Genomic DNA, 23,091 nt, shown 5'->3' on the forward strand with positions numbered 1-23,091 from the left:
TTATTCATCGACTAAATAAATTTCTTGATGGGCACGCACACTCCATAGGCTTGTATCATCTTAGCGTATACTTAGCTCTAATGGACTTGCAATATATGTGAAATTCTTATCAAATTCAAGTATGCTCACTAGTTAAGTGTTATTGAACTGGTGTTGCATACAAACCAAAAAGCTGTTCATATGCCAATATAGGGATGGTATTCAAACTATGCCAAAACAATTTAGAAAGATGTTTATTTGAAAAGCGAGTAATATCTTAGACATTGGACAATCATGCTTAATCCACATATAGTCATCAAATTTAAGTACAGACGTGTTGTATGAGCTAGTCCCTCACAAAGAACAAGATGAATAATCTGCATTGAAATTTTTTCTATTGAATTGCTTTATTCCAAATGGCAAATCTTGCAACATAGGTGGAAAAATGTATATATTGTACGTAAATCATGATTCTTGACTTTAAGGGTGATATTTGTGATCAGATAGATCAGTTGTGTCCTGCAGAGCTCACCTTAACATGTAAACACTTGTTCAGATAGCATCTTCAGTTACAGGAAAGCATAGATATATGTCTGTTAGAGCTTCTAGTAGCTTTTGCTTTTGTTTACAAACCCTGCCGATCACCATTCAACATCAGAGGGCATGTTGGGCACTTCTGTTCACAGCTTTGATTTAATGACTCTGAAAGAAAGTAATACCCATCTGGCATCATCACCAGATTAATGTTTTACGTCAATTTCCACCGTAAGGTCTTTCACTCCAATGTCATTGTAGATGCTATGAATGTGTTTCAGCACTTTCTGTTCGTCTGTGCCTGGCTTCACCTACACCACCGATTCATAACATGAGTTGCATGAATAAGTTGTCCCTGCTTACTACCATAGATGTAACAAAAAGCTGATCCATACTTGTATGAGGATGGTTCCAACAACGAATCCTGGTACCATTTCCCAAAAGCGAGCTTGCACACATTCAATAATGTTCTCAATCGATCTAACCTGAACATATAAATACACCTTCATTTTCATAAAGGACAGTCATTTTACAAGTGAACACTAAATGCTAGCAAGCCAAAGAAACAATCCAGAGAACAAATTTTGTATGATCTTGATGGTCAAACTTCATGCCTAGCAGCTGAGGGCAAACTGCTACATTTTCTAGCATGTATGATGCCACAGAAATGCCCCTCACATGAATAGGTTTTTCCTAGCGTTTTAAGGTCAAACTAACCAGAAGCATATTAATATGAAGATGGCTTTTTACTTTTAAATACCAGCATTGCAACAGTAAAGCCTCACATTGTATGGGTGTGGCTGTATGACTGAAACACAGTTCACGTGTACTCTACACTCATAAACTTAAACTGTGACCTACCTCTCTATAATCAAGATTGCAGCAAGCTGAACAATTTTGCGAAAGCAACTTGCACTAGTGTTCCAAGAGGCGAAGCACCAGAATCATAACACTCAACAGGAATGCAACTGTCATTTGCATGCCAAATCAAGCACAAAAAAGGACCACACATCAAGTGGATGCAAAAGAACATATACCTGAACAAGGGATGAGGTGTTTGGGTAAATGGTAATCAAACAGGCTGCCCTACACACGAGCATTTTAAAATGCGTCTATTATTAATGAACACATCATAAAGAAAAATAGCATGAAGTTCACCTGTCTCAGGCATTTATGGAATACTGATGCCGATATGCCTGCTGGGGACATCTGCAACAGAACTCCAGCAGTTGCTTTGAAAAGAGGCATCACGACCAAAAAGACAGCAATTGCAACCAATCCCAAGCACAATGTCTCTGCATTATTAACCCTGCACACCTAGAAGAGTATTAAAAGCAGTACAGGACTTGTTCCAACAATCCAAACACACAATAAATAACTGGCTTGGACCACTTTAACCGGATCGTAACAAAATTGATTCCTACAATAAAGGCACTTAAATGTACCCGAGAGTAAGCAGCCATGATGCAAGAATTAATCCTGCACTGCAGCATTCAAATAAAAACATTACAACTCTCTCTCTCTCTCTCTCTCTCTCTCTCTCTCTCTCTCTCTCTCTCTCACACACACACACACACACACACACACACACACACACACACACACACACACACACACACACACAGGTGGTTGAATAAAAACACAAGTAGACATACATGGCTGCTGCCTGGCATGCAAAAGCCAGGCATGGTGATATCATGCGAAGAAGATAAAAGAGTGATTGCATTGTCATAACATGTAATCTTCACACATGCAGTACAAAAGCAATGAAGATAAGGAACAGCTCAGCCAAAAAAGCCAAGCTGTCAGCCCAAGCAGCAAGGAGGTAGCACAGACAGCATAAATGCAGGCTTGGCAGGTGGATAAGCCTGTTGACGCCCACCACAACAGGCTTCCAGGCTGCAAACAGGCCACCAAGCTGTAGAGGTCAGAAGGGTGAAAACACTATGTCAGCAGTTCCAAAGCATGGACATACACGCAGCAGCCACTCCAATCAGTAAACATGATGACAGCAGCTCTCTACCAGTGAAGATACAGCAATGGAGCAACTGCAATCAGCCAAATGCAGCTTAAAAAAGCACCTGGGTCTAGCACAACTAGGTGTCTTATACCATGTGAGAGTGCAGAATGGAAGCAACGAAAGAACAATCAACTCACATCATGAACAGGCAATGGAATCCATAGATGAAAGCACAAGAATGAGTATAATACCAACAGGGTAACCAGCACTCTGATGAACAGCCACACTACCTCCAATCTCCTCTCCAAGAGTGCCAATGCCAGGTGATGTGATGATGATGGTACAAGAGGCGGAACAGAGTGCAATATAAATAGCCTGTAGTGGAATTGAGACCCAAGAGGATCAGGTCAGCCACTGTAAATGAAACTGCCCAATTAATGTGGCACCGATCAAAGGCCAAGAAATGCACATAACAGCATCTGATACCCATTATGTGCATGGAACTAACAGTCAAATCCCACTGAAGATACTTAGGAAGCACCAACCTTGGGCAACCCCAATACAACATGACCTATCCAAGAGTGCCAATGCCAGGTGATGTGATGATGATGGTACAAGAGGCGGAACAGAGTGCAATATAAATAGCCTATAGTGGAACTGAGACCCAAGAGGATCAGGTCAGCCACTGTAAATGAAACTGCCCAATTAATGTGGCACCGATCAAAGGCCAAGAAATGCACATAACAGCATCTGATACCCATTATGTGCATGGAACTAACAGTCAAATCCCACTGAAGATACTTAGGAAGCACCAACCTTGGGCAACCCCAATACAACATGACCTATGGAAAATTCTACCACGTGGAAGAGCAGCTTATTTGGCTGCCCCGCATTGACATAAGGGTATCTGAGATTTGGCATATTGTATAGTGCTTATACAACTTTCGCTTCCAAAATAAATGCCAGGTCAATCTCTTCAATTTATATCCTTGAATAGGAAAAAACTTGACTCACCAACACAAATAAGAGATAGTGGATCCCTATTTGGAAGCAATCAATCTTTCAGACTGTAGTCAAAAGACCTTCTGTCATCTAAAAGACATTGCTGAAATCTGGATCCTTTACATAAGGGTGTCTTCATTGGCACAAATATATCAATCATGTAAATCTTTCTCAGTCAGCTTTGCTTGAACACACGCATGATCTTACAACAATATAGGATGTTTTGTTGTGAACTCTTTATTATAGTTAAACCACTCTAATGTTACATAACATATTTAACATGTGTTAAAATGTAAAAACTTTTACCTGCGTATGGAATCTGCCAGCACATGCAAGAAGATTGAATGATAATTCATGTCTTCAGCCTTCCTATAAGCTGTGAACCAAAAACGCATAAACTGTGCATTCTCAAATACCATTACACCCAAACAAGAGAAAGAGAGAGAGAAAATGGAACAGAACAAAAGAAAAACCATACAACATGTGAAGTAACAAGCAAGATATTCCACACACAACTGCATATTCTCCAAAACTTACATGACTGCAATTCATATATGAACTAACTATGAGAAAAAATTGCAGTGTAGCAATCAGAACGTAAAGGATAGCAAGGCTCAAGATCATTCTTAGCTCCTCCCAAGAGATCAACATGCTTTAAGTAAAGAGGAGCTATAGCTTTCTCAATGTTGCAAGCTATTAGACCAACTACCATTCAAAATTTACTTTGTCACCTCATATGCAATTTCCAACTTTCTGAAGTAAGACCCAAGTAGCAATTCTGATCGGATCCATTTCATGTGCCTAAGAGACAAGGGACACTTGGAGCATTCTAGTCTCCTACACCATTGCCTCATGTAAAGAGGCCATAGCCAACTTGCTATCTCTTGTCTCCTACACAATTGCCTCATCTAGAGAGGCAATGGATAGCTTTCTAGAGTCTACCTTCCACTGTAGCACGAGTCATTTCTGCCACCAATACAAACTTAGACAAAACCCCTAAGCCTTGGGAAAGACAACCCCCATCCCCTTGCCCAAAATGAAAAAAAAAGGGAAGCTCCAATAGGGAGATCAGCCAAGATGGCTCCTTGATGACTACGGTGAGAAAGGAGGAGAGTTGGAAAAGCTTAAAAAGAAGTGCGGCTACTTCCTAGAGGCTAGGATGATTGGACAGCCTCCTAATACCATTTTTGAATTCTTGAGAGATGTCCTTTTTGTGATAGTCACATAGAGTAACGAAACTGTTTAGCCTTATCCATCCAAATCACTATTGGACTGTCACAATCAGAGTTGCATATAGTGTCCAAAAGGCTCCTTGAATGTACAGAAACGTGTTTTTTTTTTTTTGGGGGGGGGGGGGAGATCACCAAAACAATGTGGCAAGGACAAGAGGTGGGATGGCATATGTGAGGATACACTAGTGTGTATAGGGAGAACAAAGTGTATGATTATGACAAACAAATGAACTCAGAAAATGCAAATAAGAATGAAAAAGTGGACACAATGAAATTCTTCTGGCTGTCATACACCTATAGCCTGTTGTACATACTGCCTTTTGTATTCAGCATTCAGATTTCTGCAGTCTTCAGCATTCCAATCTCTCTTTTTCTCTCTTCTCTCTGCGTTCATTGTTTTCTTTCAGCCTGGTTATACGCTTCTGACATCACAGCACTCTGACAAATGCAAGGCTAGGACCTTCAAGCAGCAGATTTATACTGCCCCAGCTGGAGGATGATATTAGGAGGGCGGACACAGAGAGTCACTAGGGCAGCAGGATGTGTCAAACCAATGGTGATGCGGGTGATCATTGATGTGATGAAGAAAGGTATGGATGGTAGCTGGTGAAGGAACAAGATAATGGGATGAAATTGGCACTGCCCATAATTCTCTTTTACGGAATTTTCTAAGCCAGCTGTTAGAATCTGTTTTAACTAATTCAACTTGGAAACTGTTTTGGGGCTATATAACAGTTGAAAGGAATTTAGCCAATAAAACGAGTTCGTAGAGGGCTATACTTGAGTAGCTTAAAACCCCCTCTCATGCCCAAGTGGGTTTATAAGGGAGAGCAAAAGCAAGCTTCCTGCTCCAAGCCAAAACATCTCACCCCAAAGAGATTGAAGCATCAGACCACAAATGCCACAAAGAGTTGAATATGGTCCTACAAGACTCTCAAGGTGGTGCATATCTTTTTGGAGTCACAAAAAAGGTCCAACCCACTGAATCAGGGCCGTCAACTGAGGGTGCCACAAAAGATTGCCCAAGGCCTGACAACGATTACAAAGGCAATGGAATGGGTCAAAATTATGACACACACACACTCTCTCTCTCTCAACTGAAGAAGTAGAAGAAGATGAGCATCTCAAGTAGGAGAGTTATGAGGAAAGATAGCTTATTGTAGTTGAAAAAACCAACTAATTATTTTGTCCACAACAATGACCTAAAAGAGATTTTGTTGAGGAGTATCACAGTACAATCAAAGTCCATTTTCCATCTAATGGCTACGAACTGGCAACAGCTAAGTATACATGTAAAATACAAAGTTAGAGGTCTATTCCGCAAAGCAATCAAGCTACAAGGGTATCGTGACATTGATGGATGGAAAAAAAAGATTACTTTAGATATTTTAATCTTATTGCTCAACAAAAGAGAACCATGCCAATTTTTTGTGAAAAAACATTCAAAAAACTTTTTGTTACGCAAGATCATCTGAGTAAGCATTACTTATTTTTTCAATCAGCACTTCAGCTGATAGCAAGGATCAATTCTCAATTGTGCATGCATATGAATGTGAATTTCTATAATAATTATAGATGTTCCAAGATACAAATAGACTAACTAGTTACTAGACAAGATTTAATAGCAATGTTTCACTGGAGAAAGTTAGTGTTAAAACAGCTGTCTTTAATTCCTTTTACCCTTGCTAAGGGCATTTAAAAGAACAGAGTCATGAATATTACAATATTTCTACCAGAGAAACTCACATATTCGAATGCGCGCATAGCTTCGAAAAAACCATACTCCTAAAAGGTTTACAAAAAGGTTTGTCACTGCTGATACAATCAAATAATGCCTGCAAGATCAGCCAAAAAATTATTTCATATGGCAGCATTCAATGAATGCAAGCAGTTTAAAATATAAATACAATCAAGTAGTACATACATGATCATCTGAAAGATTATTTTGCATGACACATTCAATGAAGCCAGTAATTGTGTTATTAGAATCTTAATTCCCCCATTATGAAAAAGGAATGTAAGTGCTATCGTCTTCCTTTATAAGGGGTTAAGACTTCTCAAGTCAAAGTTGGCAGCACTTAGTAAATGAAGGCTTGCCATTTGCAAGCTACCACTATTCACAAAAAATGAAAGGGACAAGCACAAAATGCAAGCTACTATCATTTGAAAAATGAAACTGAAAGCCATCGCTACATTGTAAAGGAATTGAAATATGATCATGCTTACTTGTGTTCAGACTCATCTTGGACAAAGGCATGTAGGGCCTCAACTGCAAGAGAAAACGAAAGAAAAAGTAGAAAAAGCTGCCTACATTCACAATACAACAACAGAGGGGAAAATATATGTTATACTGATGTAGCTATCAAGTTCAAAGAAACAGCCAGGTTACTTTTGCATCAACAAACAAGCACTGAAAAAGTAAAATGTGCATGCATGTTCAATAAACAAAAGGCATCGGCTAATACTTACAGCATTTGTAAAAGCTGCGAGTACCTCCAACCTATTATACCTGAGTATAAGTTACAAATCAAAGTTCAGGAGCAAGACCCTTTTGAACGTTACAGGACAAGTTGCAATGCAAATGTCAAGTAATAAAAGCAGATGATGCATGCTTCGTAGAATAATGACAGATAGCACATCAGCATATCCAGGTGCATTCAACATCTGCACAAAGTTTAGCATCTTTACTAAGCCATAGCAGATACAGGTTCAGTATTCTACATTATAGGCATCCACTCATGGGGCTGATAAATATCAAAGCATGCAAGCAGATACAGGTCCAGTGTTCTACATTACAAGCATCCACTAATGGAGTTGATAAATATCACACTTGAATATTGCTATTTGACCAGCCAACCCTTCATGTGTAACTGCTGTCCTCTCATCCAGTAGCTCCACCCTAAGTGTGATACCATTCCCAACGCAGCAATGCAATATGAACCAGACTGAAACACATCATCTGCAGCCAATGGTTTACACCGATGGTTCAATAATGATTTCATGTGCCAAGTTCTTGATCACAAAGCTGTCTATAAAGGTTTGCATCCTAGTAGTCACAAAGTTCCATGTCGAAAGGATTCCATCATAGCAGCAAACCATTTCAGTCTGCATAAATAGTTCGATAACACTCCCACAAAATGGTGCTGGTAGAGGACAATTTAACCATGTTTCCTGAGTTCAGCAAGTGCAAACAGCACAATGTGTTGAGTCAACTCAGATACTGCATGTGGATTGTCGATTCAAGCAGAAACTCTCACATCGAATTTGACATAATAATAAGGTATAGAGCATGCCTTTGTGATAATATGTTAGAACTATTCTCAGGAAAGAAGGAAATTCTGAAAAGTTTAGAAAAATTTATTGAACAAGGCAGTATCCTTGTGAGGGAAAATGAAAGAGCCTGACATATATCCTAAAGGTGTGCCCCATTTATGCATGCTATTCTGGGTAAGTGCCCTAAAAGATGCGATACCAGCTTTCAAAAGTCTCTTTCATATACTCCACCATCTATACATCCAGACAGTAAACATGAGTGCATTCAGTCCCTCTTACCTTATCAAACTTCATACTGCAAACATGAAATCCAAGCTGCAAATAAGAGATTGGTCTTTAACTCACCCGTAAGTATAGGTTTCATTGTGCATTTTCTTTGTGTAAAGCATTGCTATCAGTGAAAAAGACAGTAGCCCACAGCCAAATGTCAAATGGAATGCATCTGAGACCAGACCTGCAAAGACAAGACCAAGATTATAGTACAGCAAAAGATAGTGTTAAGACTAAAATATTAGCATTCTAAGCTGAAATAATTGTAGAATTTCATTTTCATAATTTTGTTACTTTGTGAATTTAGATTGGAAGCCTCTTGTCATGTTGCAAGCTGATGGCACTGTGGGCCTAGAAGATAAGCCTGTGCATGCTTCAGCCAGAAGAATATTATTTTGCGTTCTTGCACAATAGGATCCCTTTTTCAAACATGTGAGCTTTTCTGTTTGAGTGATTGGCTTTGCATCCAACCCATGGCACATTCCTTTACCTTCCTTGATGATCTTCAAGTCAAGCACGAGAAAGGGAGTCCAAAGTGTTGAGCTAAAAGTTCATTACATACCAATTAGCTCTTTAAAACAGCTCCAAAACATGTAAATTACCAAAAGTGTCATTAAACAGGAAGCCGTTCTAGAGAGTTTCTACGTCCCACATGCAAAACCCTAATTTGGGAGGATCTTTCTGCATCTATAAATAGACAGGCTGCTCACCGTTCAGCCCCATCCTTGTGTGCAGGTTTCTCACCCCACCATGCAGATTTCAGCCACCAGCCACCTACCATTTGCTGTCCAGCCCTTGCAAACAGCAGCACGACCCTCTCCAACACTTTGGAGCCTTGATTCTAGTTGTCACCTTGCTGCCTAGACCTTCCCCTCAGCTGTTTTTGCAGTCCTGTTGCCATTGCCAGCTGGTTTCCTCTCGCTAGCACCTTCCCAACTTGCATTTACACCTCTTGCTGCTGATCAACTAGTTGTAACTCCTCTCCGACACCTACCACAGCTGTGTTTTGTTGTCCAGCAGGCCGCCTTCATTAGTACACTGCTCCTCCAGCTGCTCCAACTGCCACCTTGCTGTTTACAGCTCTTGCCCACAGTTTTTAGCTTCCGATCCATTTACCAAATTTCAGCCTCTAGACTACTATGTTTTGGTGACCAGCCTGCTGCCCTTCATTATTCAACATACTTTCAGCTCGAACTGGTGGTTACAGCACTTGACATCCGTCTCTGATGGACATCACCCTCTAACATCATTCAGTGCTCTAACCTTGAGCATTCTCTACACTCTAGTCTCTCACATTCATTTACTGCATTGATTCATTCACTTCAAAGTTCTCCTCTCTTTGTATTTTTTGAAGACAAGTGTGAAGGAGGATCGAGACAGAGTACAGTTGAATATACACAGTGAAAGAGGGGGTGAGTGTTCAGAGTAGAGAGTGAGAGCACGACACTCAATGTGTGGGTACAATAACAAAGTGTACCACTTTAGGTTTTTGATAATATATATCAAGTACAAGTGTAAGGGTGCGTACACACCCAAACACCATAAAAGGCACAATGAGCCTTTAATCCCAACAACCTCCCACCTAAAGGCAATGCACCTGAAGATAGAGGAAAGAATCACCTAAGTCTATGTATGAACAAAGCTGAAATATACATATACTATCCAACCCCCATAATTTGGAGGCAATGAACCAACCACTCTACTAGAAGACCCTTTGTGAGAAGGTCTGCAGGGTTATCATTTGTCTGTACCTTGACTAGCTCAATGCTCTTGCTGTCAAGTACATCCCTAATAAAATGATACTTCGCCAATATGTGCTTTGTCTTTGCATGAAAGACAGGATTCCGTGCTAGCATGATAGCACTCTGACTGTCACGGTGGAGGATAAGAACCTTTGTAATGCCAAGCTCTTTCGCCAAACATGAAAGCCATCAAGCCTCCTTGCATGCCTCAGTGGTAGCCATATACTCTGCCTCTATAGTAGACAATGCAACACACTTTTGCAACCTCGATATCCAAGAGACTACTCCCCCTCTGAATGTGAACACATATCCTAAAGTAGGCTTCCTACGGTCAAGATGATCAACATAGTCTGCATCCATGAAGCCAATAACAGATGACTTCTACCTCCCAAAGTAGATATACAAATCCTTTGTGTCCTTCAGGTATTTCATGATACCCTTCACTGCTTCCCAATGATTTTTGCCAAGATATGCCATGTACCTGCTAACCGCTCCCACCGCGAATCTAATGTCAGGATGTGTAGCAACCATAGCATACATCAAGCTATCCATGGCTAAAGCATAAGGAATCTTGGCCATCTCAGCCTTTCCATCATCAGATGTAGGGCTATCATTTGCACTTTCACATATGGAGGTAATGATACATCAATGACTTTTCCGTCTCCATATTGAAACACTGCAAAACCTTAGTAACATACTCCTGTTGTGACCCATAGAGAAGACCCTTTGGCTGTCCTTGAGTATACACATGCCAAGAATATGATTGGCCTCACCACGGTCCTTCATATCAAAGCTACTGTGTAAGCTTTTCTTTAAGAAGTCCAAGGCATGAACACCCATGCCTACAATCAACATGTCATCTACATACAAAACCAAGAGAATAAGGCCGCCATTTGCTACTTTGGGCAAACTTGACTGGCCGCTATGCAACTCAGGATAGGACCCGTCATATAAATGTTGACCATGAGCTCCAACTCTTTAAAATCATTGATCGGGATGACTTAAAATTCAAGTTAACTGAGTATCGGTGACTTCTTGCCAAATTCTCTACTATAGGGACTCCTAAGTCCTTGGACAATCAAGTCACATTGTTTCTAAACAAACTCCCTAAGAAATACTTCAATTTTATGGAAGGTATAGTTTCAAAGCCTACCATACCTACTTTCTATGAATTTGAGTGTCAGTTGTTGCGTTACGCACGGTTGTTCGATCAATTTCATATGAATTCTTCCTCAGAGGGGGCTCTTGTTGCTCATTCTTAGAAGGGGCAACAAGGGAAGGGCAAACAAAATCAAACCTCCACTCAAAATCAAAACCAAAATCAATCTGAGGAATCACAAGGAAACTCCCAGTCACAACTCAAACAAGGGTGGCAGAATATACCTAAAAAGAATAGGTATTGTCAACATTATCAAAAGGCTGGTCATTCGACGATGAGTGTCGCTCAAAGGCCAGAGGCACAACACCCAAATCTAAATCTCAGACCCCTGCCCCTCAGTTGGGAAACCCCCAACTAGGGAGGCAGGGTGATGGTTAGGGGCAATTTAAAGGTCAGACTCATGCTGCCACCACTCAGCTATCTCAGTCGACAACGTTCTCAACTCTAGAGGACTTGTCTGACTTGTCTGCAGAGGCCCATATCATCTCCATAGAGACAACAAATGCGAGTCTCGTCCACATTTGTGAGTTACCTCCTGACGAAGTTACCGTAGAGGCCCACTCATCACAGCCGAGCACTTCAACTCTTGTTTGGATTGTGGATAGTGGAGCTACACATCATATGACTCCTATAGAGACTTGTCTGACTCGTCTGCAGAGGCTCACATCGTCTCCATAGAGACAACAAATGCGAGTCTCGTCCACATTTGTGAGTTACCTCCTGACGAAGTTACCGTAGAGGCCCACTCATCACAGCCGAGCACTTAAACTCTTGTTTGGATTGTGGATAGTGGAGCTACACATCATATGACTCCTATAGAGAATATTTTCCGTATCCGAGCCCCTGCAACTGAGCAGGTCTGCATAGGAAACAACTCCTTGGTCAAGATTCAAGCTCAAGGTAGCGTCAGTTTTGCCACTAACAAGGGTCCGGATTTGGCTTTGTTGGACAAAGTATACCATGTCCCCTAGCTTGGGGTGAACTTGTTATCTATTCAGTAGTTTTGCCAATTGGGGCGAGCAGTTTTCTTTACAGCGACCACATTCAAGATCCTTGACTCTCAGACTGGTTTAGTGATTGCTCGTGATGAGGCACAACCTAATGGCCTTTACCACATGACTCACTTTTTGATCGAGCTCACAACCGAGGGCTTCGTGTTCCATAGCTTCCAGGCATTAACCACATCTTGGGAGCCTACGAATAATGAGTGTCTTTGGCACTTTCGCTTAGGACATATTGATTATGACTCTCTTTATGAGTTATCCCACCATCAACTAGTTGAGGGCCTTTATGGGTTGAAGTAAGCACTGCGATCTTGGTTCCATAGGATGGATGAGTTCTTACGGACTCATGAATACCATTCTACCCCTTATGACCCGAACTTATATGTTCGATCTACTGCAGAGGGGGTCAGCTATATCCTGCTATATGTTGACAACTTACTCATCACACGCTCACATCCTGTTGCCATAGCAGACATCAAGGCAAAGCTTAGTGCTACTTTTGAGATGACAGACCTTGGTTTCTTGTCTTGTTTTTTGGGAATGGAGGTAGTTCATTCTGGGGGATGCATTTTTGTGTCATAGCAGAAGTACGCACTTTAGCTAGTGGAATAGCACACTTCGGATCAAACAAGACCAATGGCCACACCTCTTGATCCTATTGTCCACTTGTCGAAGGATACCCTAGGACAGCCCTTCAATGCACATACCTATCCCTCTGTTGTAAGAAAACTTCTTTGGTTAATTCACACTAGGCCAAATTTAGCTTACTCAATCAGCATACTCAATCAGTATTTTAAAGCACCTAGGATGTCCCATTGGTTTGCATGTCTTTGTGTGTTGCGTTATTTATGCTGTACTTATTCTTATGGCCTGACCTATGGTTCTGGTTTATGTTTGCAGGGGTACACTGATTCCGATTGGATAGGAGTCTCAACACTCGGTGTTCTCATGGCGGCTACCTCTTTACATTGGGCATGGCTCTCATTTCTTAGTCAAGCCATAAGCACAAGACGATGGTGGCTTCCACGGCCGAGAATGAGTACCAGGCTCTCTTCGATGGCACCACCGAGGCCATCTACCTGAGGAGTTTATTGGCAGCACTTCATTTCCCATGCGACTCTCCCACCGTTGTCTACTGCGACAACCAAAGTGCCATTGCCCTTGCGACGAGCAATCTGATCATTACACCACAGACGCAACATGTGGGAGTCCACTTCCATTTTTCCAAAGAGCACGTTGAGTAGACACTATCTGCCTAGAGTTTGTGACTACATCCAACAATTTTGCAATTATTTTGACCAAAGCCGTCAACCGACCGGTTCTTCAGTATCTGTTACCCAAGATCGGTTTGGGTATACCCTCCCCTACTTCTTTAGCTTGACGGGAAGAGGATGCTTCTCTCTTGCTTTCCCTTCCAGTTTGAGAGGGGGTGGCTTCTACTCTTGATAGTGACAGTAATGCTGCTTACAGTTTTTCGACATTCATTCATTTATTCTTTTGTATTGTATTATGGACACTTGTAACTTCTTCCGCATTGTCAGGATGATATGATTGTAAAAGGGCACTTGGGTAAGTGAATAATTTCCCTGCGAGGGCACTATCCAAGTGGCACCATTGCATGAGCATGACTTTTCTTTTTTGGCAAGTAAAATGTGACCGATTATATTACCAAAAAAAACTGATTGCAATAGAGTGCTCACGCTTAACAGTTTAGCTAAAGCTGATGCAAAGTCACAAATACATCATGTTTACAAGTCTCTTAAGGCGGTCAGGGGGGGGATGGGGGCAAGAAGTCATGGAGGGGGGGTGTATCGCCAACTCAGACTGCCAGTGTGCATCACAAAAAACAGGTCCTGGCCGCCCCAAGTGCACATGAAATGACAACAGAGCTCCTGACGACCCCTGGACTCGCCCTGCACCACTTGATCCCATCAGTCGTGGATGATGGAGATCCATAGCTCTGCTAAGGTCACCTGTGCTGAAAGTCTCTCTCCGCCGAAAGGCTCCTGATACCGTGCCTTCCACATATGCCATCCAGTAAGACTCCCTATGATCTCCCATACCTCAGAGACCATGGTCTGTTGTGGGCTCCAATACTTGGCAGATGGGTAGAGCCTCCAAACTGATATTTGCGCACGACCCTGCCTCGATAATGAATATCATGTCTTGTATTCTGGCCTCATACAGAAGGTGATGGCCTTGGCTTACTACCTGCAAGCAGAAGACCCCCCATGAGATACATCCAAGGGTGGGTGCTATACGGCGAAAGATGCAGCATGCTCCTCTCCATACGAACTACACCTCCTCACATGATCAAAGGCAGTGCTTCAAGGTTTCCAGAGGCTGGTGAGTGCAATGCTTACAACCTCCCTTTTGCATCTAGGCCAGTCAACTTCCCACCGCCAAGCCTCCATGTGCCACCAACCATAAGAAATATGATACCCTTCTCGGCCTCCAGCTATCTCATAGGCAACGCCAGAAGGTCTATCAGAAAGGCTCTGTAATGCTGTGCTTCACCTAGTGCATGCTAAGTGACGACGCCTAATCCATATCCTCCTGCATCAGTACATGTCTGTCAATCTTGGCAGTGTACTCCAAGAACCTCAGTGGCTTCTTGGCAACCGTAGTGGCCAGCCATAGCCACTCTCTCAGATCCCACTCCAGCTCATCAAGTGGCCTGCCCTCCCAGATCCAGAGGCGCCACTCCCTGAGCTCCTCCTAGAAGACAAAAGGGTCCAGCCGCCATGTCTTTCCCTGAAGGCCAATCACACGGATCCTCCTCCATGAAAGGACAGCTATCCCCTCATCCTGCTACCCTCTGTCAAGAGCCAAACGCCCCCCTCCTGTACGATGAAGGTCCCAAGTGGAGCGCCGCCCACTCTATACCTACCACCTATAGGGAGATGCCTGCTGGTGAAAACCTAGCCACTCATATCTCCCCGGGTTCTATCGGCTCTTGTATCAGGGGAACAAGCCACTCCTGAGGAATTGCTGCGTCTATCTCTCTTCTCAACTCCACCCCTCTTTGGCAGCCTGAAACTCGTTGCATCGCCCCTCTAGTATCAGGGGAACAAGCCACTCCTGAGGTATTGCTGCGTCTATCTCCCTTCTCAACTCCACTCCTCTTTGGAAGCCTAAAACTCGCTGCATCACCTTCTCGTCCGCCATCTTGTACACCTTCTGCCATGTCCTGATGGTACAAGCCGGGCCAGCCTCCCAACTAGCCCACTGGATGTGCCCCTTCCCGATCTCTGACCTGGAGGTTCCAAATCATTGGCTGACGGTCTATCTTCCCATGGCAGCCTAGGGGGCTCTGGATTAGGGCCTTGCGAAGGCCTTGCTACACATGGAGCAGGCTGTGTAGGAAAGGTAATCTGGGGGGGGAGGAGGGGGGGGGGGGGGGGGGGTGTGATCAGGGCTGACGTGAATACCTATCTTAGGGATGGCCTCCACTCACCACCAAGCCTTGGTCTACACTCCTAAAGACCCTCCTGCAATAAGACCTTCCGGGTTTGCCTCCCTCGTGTGAGATCGCGGACAACTAGCTTGCCCAAAAGGTCCATACTCTGTTACTCCGGGTCTATGATCCCAATTCCTCTCTCTAACCGATGCAGTATGATGGTCGCCCACGCCATCTTGGCCCTAGAATCCCTGGAGCCATCTGATCCTGACCAAAGGAAGTTCCGCACTAGGCGGCAAAGCTGCACTACGCAAGACGAGGTGAAGCACCAACACGAGGCGATGTACCAAGCCATCGCTAGGAGAATCTGGTTAACCATCAGGGCTCGGCCGGCTAGTGAGAGGCGAGCCGTGCTCCCGTAAGTCAGCTTCCTTCGAATGGAATCAAGGACCGATGCAGTATGATGGTTACCCACGCCATCTTGGCCCTAGAATCCCTGGAGCCATCTGATCCTGACCAAAGGAGATTCCGCACTAGGCGGCAAAGCTGCACTACGCAGGACGAGGTGAAGCACCAACACGAGGCGATGTACCAAGCCGTCGCTAGGAGAATCTGGTTAACCATCAAGGCTCGGCCGGCTAGTGAGAGACGAGGCGTGCTCCCGTAAGCCAGCTTCCTCCGAATGGAATCAAGGACAAGAAGAAACTGTTGGGCTAGAGTGATGTCGAGTCCCACCACTTTAGGTTTTTTAGATAGATATATATGTGAAAGTAAAAGTACTAAGGATGTGCTCACATCTGAGCACGTTAAAAGGCAGGAGGGCCTTTATTCCCAACATCAGTATGAGAGGATTCGCTCTAGCCCAGATGAGGTGATGGAGATTGCCACTGACTACTACAGACACCTTCTCCAGTAGGAGGCAATCTCAGCCAGAGGACAATGCTGTAGACAGCAGGTTTGAAACCACATCTTGTCCCTCGTGAGATGGGACACTCCCTCCCCTTCACAGAGAAGGAATTAGAGGAGGCTTTCCATACACAGGACGGGTAAAAATGCCCGAGAGAGGACGGTCTTTCTAAGGCCTTCTTCGCTACCTACCAAGAGGTGGTGAAAGACCCCCTACTGCTGGTCTTTCAAGAGATTTTCAGCTCAAGATGAAAGCCAAGGAGTCTATCGGCTTGTCTCATCAGTCTCCTTCCCAAAGGGGGAGACCGGTTGGAGCTATCCCAGTGGAGACCGATCACCCTGTTGTTACTGACCTATAAGGCACTGGCCAAGATGATCGATAGGCGACTCCGCCCCACGCTTCCAAATATCATTCATGACACATAGACAGGTTTTGTCCGGGAGAGGAGTATCCTAGACGATGTCTTCACCTTCTTTGAGGCGATTGAGTGGGCCCAGCACAGTGGTCAAGGATTGGTTGTACTTCTCCTGGACTTTGAGAAAGCCTACGACACGGTTGACTGGGACTTCTTAGAGAGCACCATGGTGAGGTTGGGCTTCCCCCAAGCATGGATCCGCGGGGTCTCTGCACTCTACAAATCGGCTACCAACAAGGTTCTCATAGGTGGCAAGAAGGGGGAGAAGTTTTGACAGGAGAGATTGGTCTGGTAGGGCTGTCCTCTAGCCCCGTATTTGTTCGTACTCTTTGCAGAGGCAATGTCCTACTTCCTCTGATCACATGTGAGCGGGCTACGTGGCCTTCGACTTCCAATGAGGGAGGAGATGGAGCTGTTAGATTCAAAGTATGCAAATGATACCGCACTATATATAGAGGACGATGAGCTGATGCTGGAGAGAGTGAGGCTAGCTCTGGAGGTGTTTTGCACTACAGCGGGAGCGAAAATCAACTGGTGGCAGTCGGTTGGTTTTCTTATGGACCCGGACTCTAGTACGGAGTGAGGAGTCCACTTGGGATTCAGATGGGTGTACAGAGGGCAGATCGTCCGATACCTAGGGTTTCAGGTGGAACTTGACATCACTCCTGCCCAGCAATTTCTTCCCGTACTCAACTCTATCAGGTGAAAGCTGACCTACTAGAGTACTGCCTGTCTTTCCTTAGTAAGCCAAGCCCTGGTGGTCAACCAAGTCCTCCTAGCAACGGCATGGTACATTGCCTCATGTTGGTGTTTTTCCTCGTCTTGTGTAGCTCAGCTTCGCCGCCTAGTGCGGAATTTTCACTAGGCCGGTTCAAACGGTTCCAAGGATTCTCAAGCCAAGGTGGCGTGGGCAACCATCATCCGACATCGGTCTGAGGAAGGGCTTGGGATCATAGACCCGGAGTTCCAAAGCCTGCCCCTTTTGGGCAAGCCAATAGTCCGCGGGCTCACGCCAGGAGAGCAGACCTGGAAGGTCCTACTACAAGAGGGTCTCTAGGAGTGCAGATCGAGGCTTGGTGGTGATTAGAGGCCATCCTTGAGATGGATCTTCACTACGGCCCAGATCACGCCCCCCAAATCCTCCTTCCTCTGCAGAGTACTTTATGCGTGGCAAGGCCTTTGTAAGGCCCTAATTTAGAGGCCCCCAGCATGCCAACAAGTGGTCTGGAGCCCCCAAGTCAGAGATAGGGATGGGATATAGATTGGCAAGCACCCCCACATCCAATGGGCTGGCTGGGAGGCCAGCCTCGCTCGCACTATCAGGACATGGCGGGAGGTGTACAAGATGGTGGACCAAGAGGTGCTGCAAGAGGCGTCAGGTTGTCCAAGAGGAGCGGAGCTGAGGAGGAGGAAGATTGACGCAGTGATACCTCGAGTGGCTTGACCCCCCAATCCAAGAGCCAATAGAGCCTAGCGAGGTATGGGCCCCTAGATTTTCACCGGCACGTATCCCCCTACAGGTGACAGGCCGAGTGGGTGGCACCCCCTACGAGATTTTCTTCACCATGCAAGAGGGGAGGCGTTCGGTCCTTGACAAAGGGGAGTAGGATAAAAAGATCATTGTCTTTCTTTGGAGGAGGATTCATGCAGTTGGTCTTCAAGGGAAAGACCTGGCGTCTGGACCCTTATGTGTTCTAGAAGGAGTTTCGGGAGTGGTGCCCTCTAGATATGGGAGAGCGGGCCACTTGATGAGCTAGAGTGGGACCCTGGAGAGTGGCTATGGCCGGCCACTATGATTGCCAAGAAGCCACTAAGGATCTTGGAGTACAAAGCCAGGATTGGTAGACATATACTGATGCAGGAGGACATGGACTGGGCGCCTTCGCGTAGTAAATATTGGGCAGAGCACAGCATCACGAATGCCTTCCGTCGGACTTTCTGGTACCACCTATGGGACAATTGGAGGTTGAGGAGGATATCATATTTCCTATGGCTTTTGGCACATGGAGGACTGGTGGTGGGGAGTTGGCTAGCCCAGATGCAGCAGGATGGAGGGTGTAAACGCTGCCCGTAACAACTTTTGGAAACTCCAAAGCACTGCCTTTGGTCATGTGAGGTAGCATAGCTTGCGTGGAGAGGAGCATGCCACATTTTCCGCCATTTGGCACCCAGCCTTGGATGTATCTCATGGGGAGCTTTCTGCTAGCAGGCAATCAGCCAGGGCCGTCACCTTTTGTATGAGGCTGAGATGCAAGACACGATCTTCATCATTGAGGCTAGGTCTTGCGCAATGGTCGGCCTAAAAGCTTTACCCAGAAGCTTTACCCAACCACTAGGTACTGGAGCCCACAGCAGACCGCTTTGAGGTATGGGAGATCGTAGGGAGTCTTACTCGATGGCACATCTAGAAGGCACCCTGTCAGGAGATTTTTGGCAGGGAGAGTCTTTCAATACAGGCGACTTTGGCTGAGCTCTGGGCTTCCATCGTCCACTCCCTCTATGGCCGATGGGACCAGGTGCATGGCAAGTCTCGAGCTCGTCAGGAGCTTCGTTTTCACTTCTTAAGCACCTGGGGCGACGAGGACCTGTTCTTCATAATGCAAGTAGGCAACCCTAGATGGCGATTCACCCCCCCTCCATGGCTTCTTGCCTCCATCTCCCCCAGACCGCCTTGAGAGGCTTGTATACTTGATATATTTGTGGCTCTGCATCAGCTCTAGCTAATCTGTTGAGCATGAGCACTTCGTTGTATTCAATTTTTTCTGAAGTAATATAATTAGCCATACTTTATTTGGAAATATATATATATATATATATTCGGCACTTGCCTTCGACATCAGCCTGTTGTCCTTAATGTACCTTCCTATTGCATTACATGATCATTATCCTTGTACAAGGGCGCTTGGGCAAGTAAAAAATTTCCCTACGAGAGACACTATCCAAGCTGCACTTGTTGCATGGGTATTCTCATCATATAACACACTACTCTAGACATCTCATTGTGCAGAGCAGACCTAGGCAAATCCTGAGCTGTCTCCATCAACAATTCTTTATAACCATACCACTATCCTTCTTCACCACATTACTACTTCCTCACCCTTTCCCTAGTCATCAATGCCAATGAGTGGTCGAGATAGCTTGTTTATTTTGAGATGTGTTCAATCTAGCCATCTCTTTTTCTTATCCCTACAAGGCATAGTTACTTGAAAGGCCACAAACCATATCTATTCTCCCAAACAAAACCCAAGGGAAAAAAAAATAGTTCAATGTGGATCCATTTGCCTTTGCAAATCCTGTTAGGACCTTGGGCAGCTGACAAGCATTCTTTGTCCAATAGTGTCTTGGCCTTTCTAGGGTGATCACTTGGATTCCCTTGTTAGGATAACCATTGCCTGTGTAGTATTAGAAGGCCAGTAGGCAACTGATGTACACCCTTTGTTTGATACCCTGGCTACTTTGGGATGGGACACCTTGGGGTGAAAATGGACTTGAGCTTTTCTTCCAGTCTCTTTCTGGTTCCAATTTTGGGCCTGGGAGGGGATCTTGAGCTAAAAATTCATCACATATACTGATTAGCTTTTTAAAACAACCTCAAAACATGAAAATTACCAAAAGTGTCATTAAATGGGAAGCATTGGGAAGCAGTCTAGAGAGTTTCTATATCCCACATGCAAAACCCTGATTTGAGAGGATCCTTCCGCATCTATAAATAGACTAGCTGCCCACCATTCAGCCCCATCCTTGTGTGCAAGTTTCTCACCCCACCATGCAAATTTCAGCCATCAGCCACCTATCATCTACTGTCCAGCCCTTGCCAACTGCAGCATGACCCTCTCTAGTACTTGGCACCTTGATTCCAATTGTTGCCCTTGGACCCGTCAAAGTGTAGTGAATGCAAAAGCATATGGACAAGACTAAAAGACAATGAACAAGAAAGAAGAGGGAAAGAGAAAAGAGACAGTGGAACACAAAAATCTGCAGTAAATGAATGCTGAAATGAAGAAGGCACATGTACAAATGGGCTGTCGAAGTATCTCCTCTAGCCGATCTCTCTCCACCTGAAAAAGACAAGTGAAGTGCCAAATAATAGGCAGCCTATAAATAAGCCCAAGAAATATAATATAATAATCACGCCCGCCAGTTTTAAACTTGCCGACTACACCAAAACTGCCACCGCTGAATAAAATAATGATAAAAGTTGCACAACACAACAGCTGCCACAAGGCACCTTGTGCAACATCCTATGCCTACTCAACTGCCCAGTAAACTTGAAAAACACCTATAGACTACGTAGATTTGTCCAACTTGATAAAAAGAAAGGTGTAATTGTGACCAAGAAAACTAACTATACAACAATAGCTTGACAATGCCTACCCAAGAGATGAACAAATTTTTAACACCCCCTATTGGATGGGGCATAAAGCTCAAGGATCTAGAGTGTTGTTGAAGCACAGTCTGAGGAAGAGCCTTCGTAAACAAATCTGCCAAGTTGTCCTTCGTTTTGCAGTAAACCACATGAATGGTCTCATCCAAGACCTTCTCCCCAATGAAATGGTATTGTATCTCAATGTGCTTCAAGCTAGCATGGAAAATAGGATTTCGTGCCAAAGCAATGCAACTCTCATTGTTGCAATGCAATGTAGTAGGACTTGTCCAAGGACAACCAAGTTCTAACAATCACCGAGGCCACATTGTCTCGCATGTGGCAGAAGATGCAACTCGGTACTTCACCTCTATAGATAACAGGGCAACAATGGGTTGCTACTTGCTACTCCAAGAGATAGCAACTGCACCCAGACTGAAGCAATATCTTGTTGTTGACCTCCTATGGTCAATATCTCCAGCCCAATAAGAATCTTTCCAGCCCTATAGAAGCAAGGCTAAATCTCCTAAACCTATTGGATAATAAATACCTAGGTTGCAGGTCCCCCTCACAAACCGCAAAATCCTCATGGCAATCATCCCATGAACCAGCTTGTGTTCACTCATGAGCCCTACAAGCAAACCTATAGGAAAACACAAATCAATCCAAGTATTAAGAAGCCATATCAACAACCCAATCAATTGCTTGTAGTGGGTAGTATCTACCGTTGGTGAATCTGCACGGACCAAAGCCTTCCAATTCGGATCCATAGGAGTAGAAATAGCCGTACACCTCTCGACCTCAAACGTAGTCAAAAGCTCCTTTATATACGACTATCAGGAGAGAAAAATCCTCCTCGGAATCTGCCAAGTCTCACGACCTAGAAAGAGATGGAGAAGGCCCATCTCAAACATATCATGAAGCGCCACCTTTGTCTGCTTGACCTTCTCGGCATGCCACTTGCCAAGATGAGATCATCCACATAAAGCACGAACAACACATGCCCTCCAATAGAGGTGTGGACATACAATTGGGGGTCGGAAGAATGGCAATACCCTAAATTCCCTTGGAGGAACGAATCAATCTTCTCATTCTAAGGATATGGAGCCTATTTGAAGCCATAAAGGGCCGCCTTCAATCTATATACCTTGCCATTACATGAGAAAAAAGCCAAGAGGCCACTCAAAATAGATCTCATCCTTCAAATCTCCATCACGAAAAGTAAACTTCACATCAAGCTGAAAAACCAGCCATCTCCTATCGCTAGCTAAGGCAAGAACGACCCTAACAGCAACCATACGAGTTATAGATGCAAAGGTATCATGGAAGTCCACCCCTAGCCATTGTGCGAAGCCCTTTGCAACGAGCCGTGCCTTGTGCTTATCAAGAGTGCCATCACTATTTTACTTGGTCTTTAAGATCCATTTGACTCCTATCACCTTTCTAGGAGCGGACTGTGGCACAATATCCAAAGTGCCATTCCGCTCAATCGCATCCAACTCCTGCTCCATAGCCTAATGTATGACCGTAAAGCCTCCTTCACGGAGGTGAGCTCTCTATCCTCCATGGCACAAGACATCAAACAATAGTTAATACAAACAAGCTTGGTGGAGTGTGCATGGTTCCTCCGAGAGCGCCGCGAGCCATCTTGTGGCTGCCACTCCTCAAGGAGGAGGTCCATACTCCCCTCCCGCCCTACCTCTACCAAAGTCTCTAAAATGTCCACTGATGTCGGCGAAAAGAGTGAATCCGGTGGTAAAGCAATCTCTTCCTCCACTGAGGGTGGAGCCTCAACAGGCCAATTGGGAGAGGCTCCAAAGCCACTGGAGCAAGTGCCCAACTATCACCTGG

General features: G+C 44.5%; 1 protein-coding gene across 2 annotated transcripts in view; it reads right to left on the reverse strand.

Moving 5' to 3' along the window:
• Window positions 1-338: 338 nt before the first annotated feature.
• LOC148015306 (Cation efflux family protein) overlaps window positions 339-23,091 on the reverse strand; it is a 42,742-nt gene continuing 19,989 nt past the window's right edge. Inside the window, exons 2-10 of one of the 2 annotated variants that reach the window (XM_087665120.1) lie at window positions 8,326-8,434; window positions 7,177-7,216; window positions 6,934-7,010; window positions 6,454-6,542; window positions 3,782-3,851; window positions 1,959-1,997; window positions 1,672-1,822; window positions 909-998; window positions 339-824 (exon numbers count right to left, since the gene is read on the reverse strand). In XM_087665120.1, the coding sequence (XP_087521246.1) occupies window positions 720-824; window positions 909-998; window positions 1,672-1,822; window positions 1,959-1,997; window positions 3,782-3,851; window positions 6,454-6,542; window positions 6,934-7,010; window positions 7,177-7,216; window positions 8,326-8,434 (770 nt within the window). In that variant the 3' untranslated portion in view covers window positions 339-719. The remainder of the gene's footprint in view (window positions 825-908; window positions 999-1,671; window positions 1,823-1,958; window positions 1,998-3,781; window positions 3,852-6,453; window positions 6,543-6,933; window positions 7,011-7,176; window positions 7,217-8,325; window positions 8,435-23,091) is intronic. The other variant, XM_087665121.1, reaches the window with a different exon arrangement.

Source organism: Lygodium microphyllum, chromosome 24 (genome assembly GCF_053477565.2).
Source record: "Lygodium microphyllum isolate KBCC chromosome 24, Lygodium_microphyllum_v1.1.10, whole genome shotgun sequence".
NCBI lineage: Eukaryota > Viridiplantae > Streptophyta > Polypodiopsida > Schizaeales > Lygodiaceae > Lygodium > Lygodium microphyllum.